General features: G+C 41.8%; 1 protein-coding gene across 1 annotated transcript; it reads left to right on the top strand.

Annotated features, from left to right (window-relative positions):
- The first annotated feature begins 2,335 nt into the window (after positions 1 to 2,335).
- On the top strand, positions 2,336 to 10,847 carry LOC119292373 (alanine--tRNA ligase-like). The gene is made up of 22 exons (XM_037571229.1): positions 2,336 to 2,848; positions 2,993 to 3,133; positions 3,271 to 3,417; positions 3,573 to 3,725; positions 3,861 to 3,996; positions 4,765 to 4,861; positions 5,080 to 5,200; positions 5,956 to 6,024; positions 6,935 to 6,985; positions 7,118 to 7,213; positions 7,434 to 7,532; positions 7,785 to 7,907; positions 8,247 to 8,396; positions 8,489 to 8,560; positions 8,637 to 8,712; positions 8,792 to 8,934; positions 9,031 to 9,139; positions 9,214 to 9,401; positions 9,621 to 9,710; positions 9,834 to 10,019; positions 10,184 to 10,357; positions 10,452 to 10,847. The coding sequence occupies exons 1-22, from the start codon at positions 2,336 to 2,338 to the stop codon at positions 10,521 to 10,523; spliced, it is 3,006 nt and encodes a 1,001-aa protein (XP_037427126.1). The 3' UTR covers positions 10,524 to 10,847.
- Positions 10,848 to 13,336: the final 2,489 nt, after the last annotated feature.

Genomic DNA, 13,336 nt, shown 5'->3' with positions numbered 1-13,336 from the left:
CATTGTAATAAAGAAGCAGATAAAGTAGCTCATGAGCTTGCTAAAATTGCTAGATTTTCTTTGACTTCTGCCTAGTTTCAGGAACCGGTAGATGAGATTGTAATGATCCCCATGAACGATGTACTTCTTATGTCTAATGAATAAAGTCTCGATTTTTTTAAAAAAAACATAAAAGTACCACTTTGCGCTTTAGGATTCTAAAAAACTAGCAAAAACTTGTTTGTGACTGATAACTACCAAAATCGGTGTTGTTTGTTTCAAAAAACCCAAATGGCCATGTGATTTAGATTTGACCCGGTTTATGGCACGTCCGACCCACCCCTAAACTAACCATTTGTTTGACCATTAATTGATATGTGGGGCCCACATGTCAGCCAAGGAGCTATTCCAATAATCTCACCTGTTTTTTAAAGAGCCACCCACGCCACGCGAATAGAAGAGAAGAACAGATCGAGGGGGAAGAAGAGCTCCTCCGTCGCCCCCCGTTGTCGATCACCGGGGCTAACACCGGTCGCTACTCCGTCGCCCGCCGCCGTCGATCACCGGGGATCAACACCAGTCGCTCCTCCGCCCAACCTCCTTCTCTCCCTACGTCTCCATGCCCGCGCCCCAGTCTGTTCTGCACGACGACGCCTTCTCCTTGAAATTCCCCTCTTAACAAAATATCCACAGCACGCTGATGCCCGGGTGCTCCTCGTCCGCCGCCCAACCAGCCCCTCCCACGCCGCCGGCCATAGGCAGGCCACACATATACCTTTTCCCGTGCAATGCTGCCGGCTGCGGGCGCCCTCGTCCATGTCCCCACGCTTAGGAGGAGCGCCGCTCCCGCCTCGTCCACACACTTGGGACCCTACTGTTCGCAGGACACGCCGGCTGCTCGTAGGAGCATGCCGCCCTGGAACGCAGCGCTCCGAGATCCTGGGCGTGGCAGCCCGGCCACAGAGGGAGGGTCGACGACTGCTCCAGCATCTCAGAGCCGCGGCTCGCCCGGAGCACGGTTGGGCACGGGGAGCGCCCAGAGAGAGCCCGTCGTCGGCCCTGCAACACGGCCAGGCACGGGGCAGTGGCCGGAGGGAGCACTTGGGAGATCCTTCGCCCTTGCAGCGAGGTTACTGTTCGCGGATACGCAAGCTGCAGGACGACCTCCGCGGGACCCGATTACTTTTTAAAAATGATTCCAGGGACCTAATTACTTTTTAAATAGTTGTAAGGGTTATTCTTTAAATAAATCTATGGAAGAGACACGGGAATGTGGGGCTCACATGTCAGTTAACGATCAAACAAACGGTCAAACAATCAGTTCTCTTGCATGCGGACCCTGACTGTCATAATCGCGATCAGTTGATAAATCCTCAGCGATTTGGGTTTTTTGAAACAGTCGATACCGATTCTGGTAGTTATCAGTCTCAAACAATTTTTGGAACCCCAACACAAACTGTGGTAGTTTTATGCTATTCGTTCAGTTGTGGATAAATATAACTTAAAGTTCTAGACGAAACTTTAACTTAATAGTCTGTGTTGAATCACTAGTTAGTATATTAAATAAGCACCACAAGACAAATATCTAAATGGTGGCTATTTGATATCTCGTGGTGGAGGATCCTTAAAATATTTATGCTTGGCCCAATAAATAAATATAGATAAGTCTCGAAGGCCCATGAATAAATGATAAGTGGAGGTGCAATCTTCAGTCCCATCCTGAGAGTGAAGTTGGTGTTAATTAGACCAACTTAAATAATAGAGTCTTCCGATCCACTAACTTTTTCGACAAGGAGAATACATTAATATCGCGAAGACATCCGCTCCACTAAGTGATGGGTATGAGAAGAGAAAGAGAACACCATATGAGCTCACCTCGCCGGGTTGGGTTCGGGCATGGCCATGGCGGGGTCCTGGGCGAAAGGAGGAGCACGGTCTTTCAACGACGCGTTCGGAACACTTTGCAGCTTGATATTTCCGCAAGAGCTATACATCAGGTTTGTGTATGTTTTTTCCCTATTCGCGATCAGTTTATTTTACGTAGCATAACATTTAAAAAAAATTGACATACATTTTTTAAATGTGACGAACAATTCTTTCGTATGTTATCAACATTTTCTTGAAACCACGTTAACAATTTTTTTTACACCGCATCAACATTTTTCAAATGCGCGGTGAGCATTTTCTAAATTTCTTAGTAAATTGAGTGTCTAAAACATGGAGTATGTATTTAGAATATTTTCAAATAAAAACAAACAAACAAAAGTGAAAAAAAAAACAATGAAAACGAAGGAATGAAGAAGCAGAGAAGGGGATGTTTCATCCTGACCGTCCATTATCATCTGTATCTGTATGTATGTTGCATCTGGCCCTCACAGCGCGCCGCCTGCTCCTCCTCACCACCAAGCCCAAACCCAAGCCAAGCATCAGGGATAGGGTTCTGCCCGCCGCCGCCGCCCACCGACGAGCATCCACGGCCGCCGGCCCCCCGATGGAGGCGCCGCCGGACTGGCCGTCCGCGCGGGTCCGGGAGGAGTTCATCGGCTTCTTCGAGTCCAAGGCGCACACGCCGTGGCCGTCGAGCCCCGTGGTGCCCGTGGACGACCCCACGCTCCTCTTCGCCAACGCCGGGATGAACCAGTTCAAGCCGGTGTTCCTGGGCACGGCCGCCCCGGACTCGCCGCTCGGCCGCCTGCGCCGCGCCTGCAACACCCAGAAGTGCATCCGCGCCGGCGGCAAGCACAACGACCTCGACGACGTCGGCAAGGACACCTACCACCACACCTTCTTCGAGATGCTCGGCAACTGGTCCTTCGGGGACTACTTCAAGGACGGGGCCATCGCATACGCATGGCAACTACTCACCCAGGTATGTTACCTATCAATCAATCAATCAATCAATCTTCTTCCCTGAACCCACAAGCAGAAATAAGAATGATGAAAGAGTGACATATAATTGCCCACTGATAGGAATTACTATTTCATATGTATGTATGTATGTATGTATGTGCAGGTCTACAAATTGCCCACTGATAGGATTTATGCAACATACTTTGGTGGCGATGAGAAGGCTGGTCTCGCCCCCGATACCGAGTCGAAAGACATATGGTTGAAGTACCTACCGAATGAAAGAGTTCTGCCTTTCGGTTGCAAGGTACTATTCTGCTTGTGCTCTGCTATTTCTGATGTTATGTTGTATTAGTTTCACTTTCTTCGGTTGTGTTGGGCCTATACTATTGTCTGAATGTCCCTATTAAAGAAGAGTATTACAACAATGCATTCTTTGAGCAGGATAACTTTTGGGAGATGGGCGACACAGGTCCTTGTGGCCCATGCACAGAGATTCATTTTGATCGTATTGGCAACCGTGACGCAGCTTCATTAGTCAACAATGATGACCCTACATGCATTGAGATATGGAATCTTGTGTTTATTCAGGTTAACATTCTATTCTTTTGAAACTCATTTCTTTCTAGATTGTTGAGTTTTAATCTCAATACACCACCAGTTACTCTGTTTTATTTGTGCATCCCTATTTGCTTTTTTATCTGTTCTACTATGCACTGACATTTGGCTATTTTATTAATACCCAGTTCAACAGGGAGTCAGACGGCACTTTGAGATCCTTGCCAGCAAAACACGTTGACACTGGAATGGGCTTCGAGCGTTTAACTTCTATCCTTCAGAACAAAATGAGCAATTACGACACAGATGTATTCATGCCATTATTCGATGCCATCCACAAGGTATTTTGTCCAGATGCACACTTGCAGCTTCTTTTGTCCTTATGAGTTGTGACTGCATTATGAAGCTGAAGTAATAAAATTGTTGCCCAAAGTAGATGATATTCATTATTAATTGGATATGCATTATGAATGCAGCTGGCAGGCGCTGGAATTCAACCATACTCTGGTAAAGTAGGATCCGATGATGTTGGCAAAGTTGATATGGCATATAGGGTTGTTGCAGATCACATAAGAACCCTTTCTTTTGCTATCGCCGATGGTTCTCGACCTGGTGAGCTCATACTGTTTTGGTTGGAGATACAGGATTTAAAACGATTGGCATCCATATAAGTATGGTTTAGTTGTGTAAACACTAAACAGATGGATAATAATAATAATAATAATAATAATACATCTAAATGCCTTGTTAAGTTGCTTGCTGCATTACATCCTACACAATAGGATGTTTAAGTAGCTCTATCTCATATATGTCCAAAAGTGAGCATAATAAGCTTGTGCGCTTGTGTTATTTTGGTTCCTCAAATATAAGTTAATTTGAAATTTATCATGCTCCCAAATTGTCTGTTGCATATGTAAGATAATTTTTATTCAAGATATGGATGTGGCACTGGAATAAAATGAAGTTTATGGGCATAATAAAGTCACCAATTGTTTGACATTTCCAATTTTGAAGAATTTGAATGAAAAAAGATAGATCACTGTGTCGCCCATCTTCAGCCAAAATGACTAGTCACTCTATGGAGGCTAGTTGTTTTGAACCTGACTGATTAGTTTAGGCATCCATGTGTCAAAATCACTAGTTTGGGGACCTGAGTTGCATTTCCTGTTTTAGGAAGAAATGTATTAATGCCCTTCCTGTAAATATGAAGTCATAGATGCTAAATTTGTGTGGGTTTAGTTCATTGCGAACCATTTTTTTTAAGATTTCAGATGGGCCCCTACTGAGGAATGTTGTTTAGCAGTATTTTTACAATGGTTCAGGGCTTTGTTTTGTGTTATACAATGATGTTTCTTTGTTCTAATAGGAGTTTTGCTGTAGGAAATGAGGGAAGAGAGTATGTTCTAAGGCGTATACTTAGACGTGCTGTTCACTTTGGTCATCAAAAATTGATGGCAAAGCAAGGATTTTTTAGCTCGTAAGAACTGTAACCTGCATCTGTTGTATTCTGTACTTTTTCATTAATGGTATACTTTGCATAGCCTTTTGTTTACTCGGGATGCTAAACATGCAATGTAAGGCTTATGAGGATGACAACAAGAAAAGAAACTATGTCACACAGGATTCTAGCTAATTTAAACTATGTTCTTGAAGCTGGTATTTGATATGCCATTATTTTGTATCTTTCTTGTACAGCCTTGTAGATGTTTTTGTCCGAGTGATGGGTGATGTGTTTCCTGAGCTGAAGGACAATGAAAAGAAGATTAAAGATATAATTAAAGAAGAAGAGGCAAGCTTTGAGAACACTCTAGCGAAGGTAATATTGGTTGCCAGGAGTATTTGCATATCAGTGACATCAATTTGGCCCAAGTGATGCTTGTTGAAGTAATTTCATTGCAATCAATTCCGAGTGTTTGCACACTCTTAGGCAGTGTTTTATCCTTGTAAACATGTGTTAGTCTCAAAGTAATTTAGCTAGTTTGTTATCAGATAACCTAAATTGTTTTATCCTTGTAAACATGTGTTAGTCTCAAAGTAATTTAGCTAGTTTGTTATCAGATAACCTAAATTTCTGTTCTTGCCGGAGGCTCTGGGCCAGTTTATACCTTGTATATTCTGTACCGCTGTTTTGCTCGTGAGATACTGCTAAAGGCTTTATATATATATAATATGTTAACGTGTTGTGCTGAGTAACCAGGTAGTGTCTTGTTTTGAGGCAACACATTAAGGAACACATCCAGGGTGATAGTTTCAATCTTGGTTTACATAGCTTAGTTCAATCACAATAATTAGCATACATGATAAATTGTCTCATCTTTTCTATGAAATGACCATTAGTAATTCAATTTATTTGGTTTCCACATGGGCATGATTCTGTTTATCATGCTTATATTTTAAGGTTGGTTCCTACTAGGTGCCTTGCTATTGTGTTCCATATAGCAGCAGAGACTAATAAAGCTTACAGTTGAAGTTTAGCTGACCATTCTTTTCTTAGAACCATCATAATATGTATTGTCCGTTCTTGTGGCTGTTCAGGTGGTTAACTGATTGTGCTGTTGGTGTAATTTTCAGGGATATGAGAGATTTAAGAAAGCTGCAGATGCTGTCAAGGAGAATGGTGGGGCAGTACTTAGTGGCCAGGCAAGTGCTTTGGTTTTGAATTACCACCGTATTACTTGATTTATTTTGTTTTCACCAGAAGATGTTTGCACCTAAGCAGACTTTAGTTTGTTTGTTGTCTGAGCATGTGTTGTGTTATCTCATGTTGATGTCCATTGGCAAGTGAAAATAGTTAGGAGATGATATAAATTATGAAGTTAGAGACAAGGTATCCTGATTAATAAGATGCATACATTTCATATTAAAATAGTTGGAATAGGTTCTTATCCTTGTTAGATTGGTTGCATTATCATCCATTTTCATTAAGTGAAGATTAATCTGAATTTCTCTAGCCTTTTCTCCCTCTCCAGTAGGCCTCAGAGCTTGTTTTGAAGGCTTCTCACCTTGGACGCTTAGGTGTCAGGGCAGTGGGTGCTCACCTTAGGTCGCCTTACCGCCTTAAGAACAATGCCCAAGAATCTAACTATCATGTCATGAGAATTGTTTTGTTGTCAGGGGTGAAGTTCAGATAGTTCATGGGCAACACAAACTGACCGAACCCCTTAAAATGACATTAGGAACCAGAACTTGGATGTCTGTCGGATATGTCGGTAGTTATTCTCGGATGTTGTTTCAAATATTGCATAAGCACTATCCGGTTAACTTGATCACATTCTCTATCGTGTCATTCTAATTTCTATTCATTCCTTCGTATTTGAGAAACATGTCAAAAACTAAGGAATTTGACTGTTTGGTAAACTTGATCAGTAATGTGGAATAATTCTTTTCCTTGTCCTTATTTTAAGAATTGAGTTGACTGCATAGAAACATGTCTCTTAGATCATACTTCGGTTATGTTTATCAGTGTTCTGTTACATCCTGCTGAAGTTTTCAAGTTTATATTGCTATCTTTCATGTATTGCAAGTTTGCAACAGTTATTTGTACTTTCAGGATGCATTTGTTCTGTGGGACACCTATGGCTATCCAATTGATTTGACTGAGGTTTGTTCTTCATGTTTTCATCAGTAAATCTTATCAAATTAATTTGACAGTGCTATATTTTCATGCTTACGCTGTTGTTAAAGCTTTTATTGTCTGTTTTTCTTGGTATCGTCGTTGTTTCCTGTCTCATAGGTCATGGCAGTTGACTTTGGGCTATCTGTTGACATGGAGGGTTTTAATGTTTCTATGGAAGAAGCAAGACAAAAGGCTAGGAATGCTCGCTACAAGGTTGTATTTATTTCTTCTTGAATATAACCTAATTCTTCACTTGTGGTCTTTTATGATATCCAAGTAATATTCCGGCTCTTTGTTGTTTAATGATGTTGTAATTAACTTAACTGAGCACCTCTTATATGCCACTGATACTCAATTGATTGGGCAACTTTTGTCTGTTATGGTTTATATATCATACTTATTTCTGATTTTGTTATATATGTTTTTCTTGCAGGCTGGCGGCAAATCTATTGTCCTGGATGCTAATGCTACATCGCAGCTGCGCAATCAGGGGCTTGCCAGCACAAATGATAGCCCGAAATTCCAACACGAGGTTAGATTATTTATTTATGGTTTGGCTATTAAGCACAGTTCCTTCCAATATTCAGTGCCTGTTTGGGATTTTGTAGAATTTCATTCTACTTTGGCCCAAAAATTTACAAAGCGATGCCCCCGCTTCGAATCACCTTCAAGTTCTGAATTACCTGGCTACTAGCTTTGATTGTTCTTGCACTGTTCATATTTTGCCTTGTGGTTAAACACTTGTATATTGATTATGGCTGATGTACCTAAACTTTTTTTGCAGGTACATAGCAGTGTGGTGAAAGCTATCTATACTGGCTCAGAGTTCATAGCCACTGCATCTGGTGATGAAGATTTTGGTCTTGTTTTGGAAAGCACAAGCTTCTATGCAGAACAGGGTGGTCAGGTACAACTTCACTTTCGACAGCATGTTGGTGTAGTTGAATGAAAACGTCAAGTGCAATCACCTCTCGAGTTGCAATCGTGCAATGAATTATCAGCTTACCTACTGAATAAGCATGGCATCAGCTTGATAGTTACATTGCAAACAGACATTGCAATTTGCATTCAACAACCATGGATGTTTTCTTGTTTATTTGAAGTCACCATGCTTCCATGGTCGTTTCTTGTTCTATCTTGTGTGGGGTTTGGGGTTGTATATACATACGCAGCTCCCCTGCATGTTCAAGAGTTGCGCCATGCATTGCATGAATTCTTTTGACGTGCCATATGATTTCTGGAATAGATTTATGACACCGGGAGTATCGAGGGGGCATCTGGATCTTTCACTGTGAACAATGTCCAAGTGTTTGCTGGCTATGTCCTGCACATTGGTTCATTTCTGGAAGGGCCTGACTCCAAAACATTGTCTGTTGGCGATGAAGTGAAATGCAAAGTAACATTTTTTACTGATTATTCTTTATAGTGAATCAGTTAATCTGTGAAATTTGCTAAATTACACTGCGATGCTTCTATTACTCTTGGTAGGTTGATTACACACGGCGTACTCTGATTGCTCCAAACCACACATGTACCCATATGCTGAACTTTGCTCTAAGGGTAAGTTTTCAAGCCTCTCAGATTTTACGGGGAGTGCTTTTTTGTACTCATGAGGGTTTCGCTATTGTAAGTGTAGGAAGTACTTGGTGACCATATTGACCAGAAAGGTTCCATTGTTCTTCCAGAGAAGCTGAGATTTGATTTCTCCCATGGTATACTGTGATTCTTTCTATATTGCATCCACTTTTTGCTTTTCCTTGGCGTGTCAACTCAACTGTTAGCACATAACAGGGAAACCTGTTCAGCCTGAAGATTTGAGAAAAATTGAGGATATAGTGAAGAAGCAAATAGAGGATGAGCTGGAGGTATCTGCACAAGAAATAAAATTAGCTGACGCAAAGCGCATAAATGGTCTGCGAGCTGTGTTTGGTGAAGTGCGTTCTCTTACCCAGCTTGACATACCATGTTGTCATATCTCGTTTGCCTGCCCTGTTGTTTTGTGTAATTCGTTTTACATATGAACTTTCTAGATCTACCCTGATCCTGTAAGAGTTGTATCGATTGGCCGCAAAGTGGAAGATGTGCTTGCAAACCCTGAAAGCAAGGAGTGGTTATCCATATCAACTGAGCTGTGTGGGGGTATATTTACTACTATGTTCTAGTATGTAATTCTACATTTATGTGTTTATATCATCTAAATTTATGTATATCAGGCACACACATTTCGAACACTAGAGATGCCGCAGCATTTGCCCTCATATCTGAAGAGGGTATCGCAAAAGGTGTTCGGAGGATAACGGCTGTTACTGCTGAGTGTGCCTCACAGGCTATGAAGTTGGCATCATCTATCGAGACTGTTATAAATGAAGCATCTAAACTGGACGGAGCGACATTGGAAAAGGTACTAGGCTTTCCCCATTTGTGCTTGTGTCTCTTAGTGTGAGCTATATGGTTGTGATACTCTGATAAATTGGATATTATTGTGATTTTTGTTTGTTTTCTTAGAAATATGATGTCCTTAACCTTTATATGAATAGACGATGTCAGTTGTACTTTTTACCCATTTCATGTTGATCTGCTTTATATTTGATTGTATCTAAGAATGACATTTCTTCATCAGAAAATTGGGTCCATCAAGAATACACTGGACGCAGCTGCTATCCCAGCTGCAAGAAAAGCTGATCTAAAAGGCAATATCTCAAAGTTGGAGGTCTGTAATTGCTTCAGTTCATTTATCACATCTTGTCAAAGAGAGAATATTTAAGATATATTTGGTATTCTACTATTGGTAGTTAAAATGAAGAAAGCTGATTATAGCTGTTGCACATATCAGGATCAACTTAGGGAGGCGAAGAAGAAAATGGGCAAAGAAAATATCCAAAAGGCTGTCAAGACAGCCATAGATGCCGCAGAAGCTGCTGTTTCTGAAGGAAAACCCTTCTGTGTTATTCATGCCGATGTGGGTCTTGATACCACTGCTGTCCGGGAAGCAGTTGTGAAAGCCATGGACCGTTTCAAGGTCGGTACTCCAGTCCGTTTCTGTCTACTAGTGTTCCCATCATAATAAAAAAAAACTATAGATTCAGCATAATTTCCAACTTACTCCAACAATGAATGATTAAAACATTAAATTTGTTGTATTCCTTTTGTCAATCAAATCTTTGGATGTGGTGGTGCCACCAGGGTCTGCCGATAATGGTATTCAGCACAGACGAGGCATCAAACAAGGCTGTTATCTATGCGGGTGTACCTGCGGACGCACCCAATGGGTTCAAGGTGTTGGATTGGCTTACGCCTTCAATCGCACCACTCAAGGGGAAAGGAGGCGGCGGCAAGAATGGTCTTGCCCAGGGCCAGGTGAGGCATCATTCATTGTTTAGGCATCTGAACTTTGGTCAAAGTCTAGTAATTATATTGTTAGCCAGATAATTATCTGTGAATAATCGTGCAGGGAAGTGATGCTTCTCGGGTCAAGGAGGCCATGGAGCTTGCTACCCAGATAGCATCAATGAAGCTGAGCTGATTTGTTGAGTACTATATGTAAAGTGTCTGCTTCCTTGAGAAGCAGGGTGGAAGCGTCGTTCCCCATCCCTGGCAGCGACGACAGCAACCTGGTAGGTTGAGCGCCAGGAAATCTCAGGACCCTGCTGGAGTTGTGGACATATCGTCGCAATTGGCGGCCCTCATGCCTTGGTGTTTGTTGTTGTTGTTGTTTAGGGTGATTCTGAGGCTGCTGTGTATATGTAACACGACCCGATGACATGTAACCTGGTGGCCTCTGTATATGCTTGCTTTCTCATTCTTAATAAAGATTGGCTATGATGAGATGGGAGGCATTCACTGGAAATTCACTGCCGATGGATGTTACTCATGCGGAGTCCCCTTATTGAACGCAGCTTGTGGTATAGAGGCAAATTTTATTAACCATGGAATCAAATTCTACAGTCGATATAAGAAGCTTGGTTTGACATGTTGAAATGAAACCATTTGGAAACAATTTCCTTCTAGATTGAAGGTTGCCAGTAATGTAAGCAAATTTGAATAGCATTGGAAATAAAATTTGGAATAGCTAACTGCCAAATGTCAGATAGTTTCCTTGTGCAAAATTTATTTAGTTTCCTTGAAAACCTGCCAATCAAATTCATTGGTGGTTAACTGCCATTGCATGTTTAGCGCCAACCGTGTTTAGCACGCACAAGATTATAATTATTTTGATAATTATTACCATGCAATTGTAATGCTCCTGTTATTGTTACTACTATCCGTAATTATTATCATTGCCCTGTAATTATGACTATCCGTAATTATAATTTGGGGACAAAAGCTCGTCTCCTTTGGTGATGATTTTTTTATCTATCTCATAGATGACATTCCTAATTTTATTTGAGAGGCCTATGCATCTAAAGATGCTGACTGCTGGTAGGAAACGGCCTGTAGTGAGATGGATTTCATCTTGGCAAATAAAACTTGGGAGATAACTGATCGTCCTTATGGGCGCAAACCTATAAGGTGCAAATGGATATTATTCCAGAAGAAGCTTATGCCTGATGGTACTATTGAAAAGTACAAGGCACGACTCATGGCCAAGGGTTATACCCAAAAGAAAGGTGAATACTTCTTTGATACTTACTCACCTATGGCTCGACTGACCACTATTCGAGTACTACTTTCACTAGCTGCCTCACATGGTCTTCTCGTTCATCAAATGGATATTAAGACTGCTTTCCTAAATGGAGAGTTGGGCGAGGAAATTTATATGAAACAACCAGATGGGTTTGTAGTAGATGGTCAGGAAGAAAAGGTGTGCAAGTTGCTGAAGTTTTTGTACGGACTTAAGCAAGCACCTAAGCAGTGGCATGAGAAATTTGAAAGAAATTTAAGAACCGCAGGCTTTGTTGTAAACGAAGCTGACAAATGTGTGTACTATCACCATGGTGGGGGTGAAGGGGTTATCCTTTGCTTGTATGTTGATGACATATTGATTTTCCGAACAAATCTGAATGTTATTAAGGAGGTCAAGAAATTCCCATCTTGTTGTTTTGGGATGAAGGATTTAAGAGCAGTAGATGTTATTCTGAACATCAAGCTATTGAGAGACGATTATGGTGGGATTACATTGCTTCAATCTCACTATATGGAAAAGATCTTGAGTCGATTTGGCTATAGTGACTACATGCCCTCTCCAGCATCATACGATGCTAGTGTGCTGCTTCGAAAGAATCGAAGAATTGCTAGAGATCATTTAAAACATTCTCAGATTATTGGCTCATTTATGTTTTTAGCCAGTGCTACGAGACCTGACATCTATTTTGTTGTTAGCAAACTAAGCTGATTTGTTTCAAAACCAGGAGATGATCATTGGAAAGCTCTAGAGAGAGTTATGCGTTATTTGAAAGGCATTGTGACTTATGGAATTCACTATGCTGGGCATCCAAAGGTGCTTGAAGGGTACAGTGACTCAAACTGGATCGCAGATGCCGATGAGATAAATGCCACGAGTGGATATGTGTCCACGAAACGGCCCAGAATCGGTCAAAACTGCGAGTGTTGATGACCGACACGTAAGCGCACCCCGGGGTTCGTTAATCGTGGAAATCAGTCCGGGACCCCAAACAGTGAGTAATAGTCCACGAAACGGGTCAGTATCGGCCAAAACTGTGAGTGTTGACGACGGACACGTAAACGCACCCCGGTGATCGTCAATCATGGAAATCGCTCTGGGACCTCAAAACGGTGAGTAATAGTGCACGAAACAGACTAGAATCAACCAATATTGTTAGTGTTGATGACCGACATGTAAACGCACCCCGAGGTTCATCAATCGTGGAAATCACTTCGGGACCCAAAAAATGAGTAATAGTCCAAGAAACGGACCAGAATCGGCCCAAACTGCGAGTCTTGACGAAAACCATGGACTTCGAAAACATGAAATCACTTTGGGACCCCAAAACGGTGAGTACTAGTCCATGAAAAGCCCATAATTGGAAAAACCTAGGATTATTGATGATCAATACATAAACGCACCCTGGGGTTCATCAATCATGGAAATCACTCAGGGACCCCAAATCAGTGAGTAATAGTTCATGAAACGGGCCAAAATCGGCCAATACTGTGATTGTTGATGACCTATACGTAAGCGCACCTTGGGGTTCAACAACCAGGGAAATCGCTTTGGGACCCCAAAACGGCGAGTAATAGTCCACGAAATGGGTCAGAATCGACAAAACCGCGAGTGTTGATGACCGACACGTAAACGCACCCCGGGGTTCGTTAATCATGGAAATCACTCCGGGACCCCAAAACAGAGAGTAATAGTCCACGAAACGGCCCAGAATC

The sequence above is a fragment of the Triticum dicoccoides genome, chromosome 4B, assembly GCF_002162155.2.
Source record: "Triticum dicoccoides isolate Atlit2015 ecotype Zavitan chromosome 4B, WEW_v2.0, whole genome shotgun sequence".
Classification (NCBI taxonomy): domain Eukaryota; kingdom Viridiplantae; phylum Streptophyta; class Magnoliopsida; order Poales; family Poaceae; genus Triticum; species Triticum dicoccoides.
Note: the sequence above shows the minus strand (reverse complement) of the source record. Positions and strands in the feature narration are given on the sequence as shown.

Bases quoted from the DNA above. Each gene is read 5' to 3' on its own strand.
- LOC119292373 (XM_037571229.1), top strand. From the start codon at position 2,336: ATGTTGCATCTGGCCCTCACAGCGCGCCGCCTGCTCCTCCTCACCACC. The intron at 4,862-5,079 runs GTAAGAACTGTA...TTTCTTGTACAG, and splicing joins AAGCAAGGATTTTTTAGCTC to CCTTGTAGATGTTTTTGTCC. The intron at 7,533-7,784 runs GTTAGATTATTT...CTTTTTTTGCAG, and splicing joins GCCCGAAATTCCAACACGAG to GTACATAGCAGTGTGGTGAA.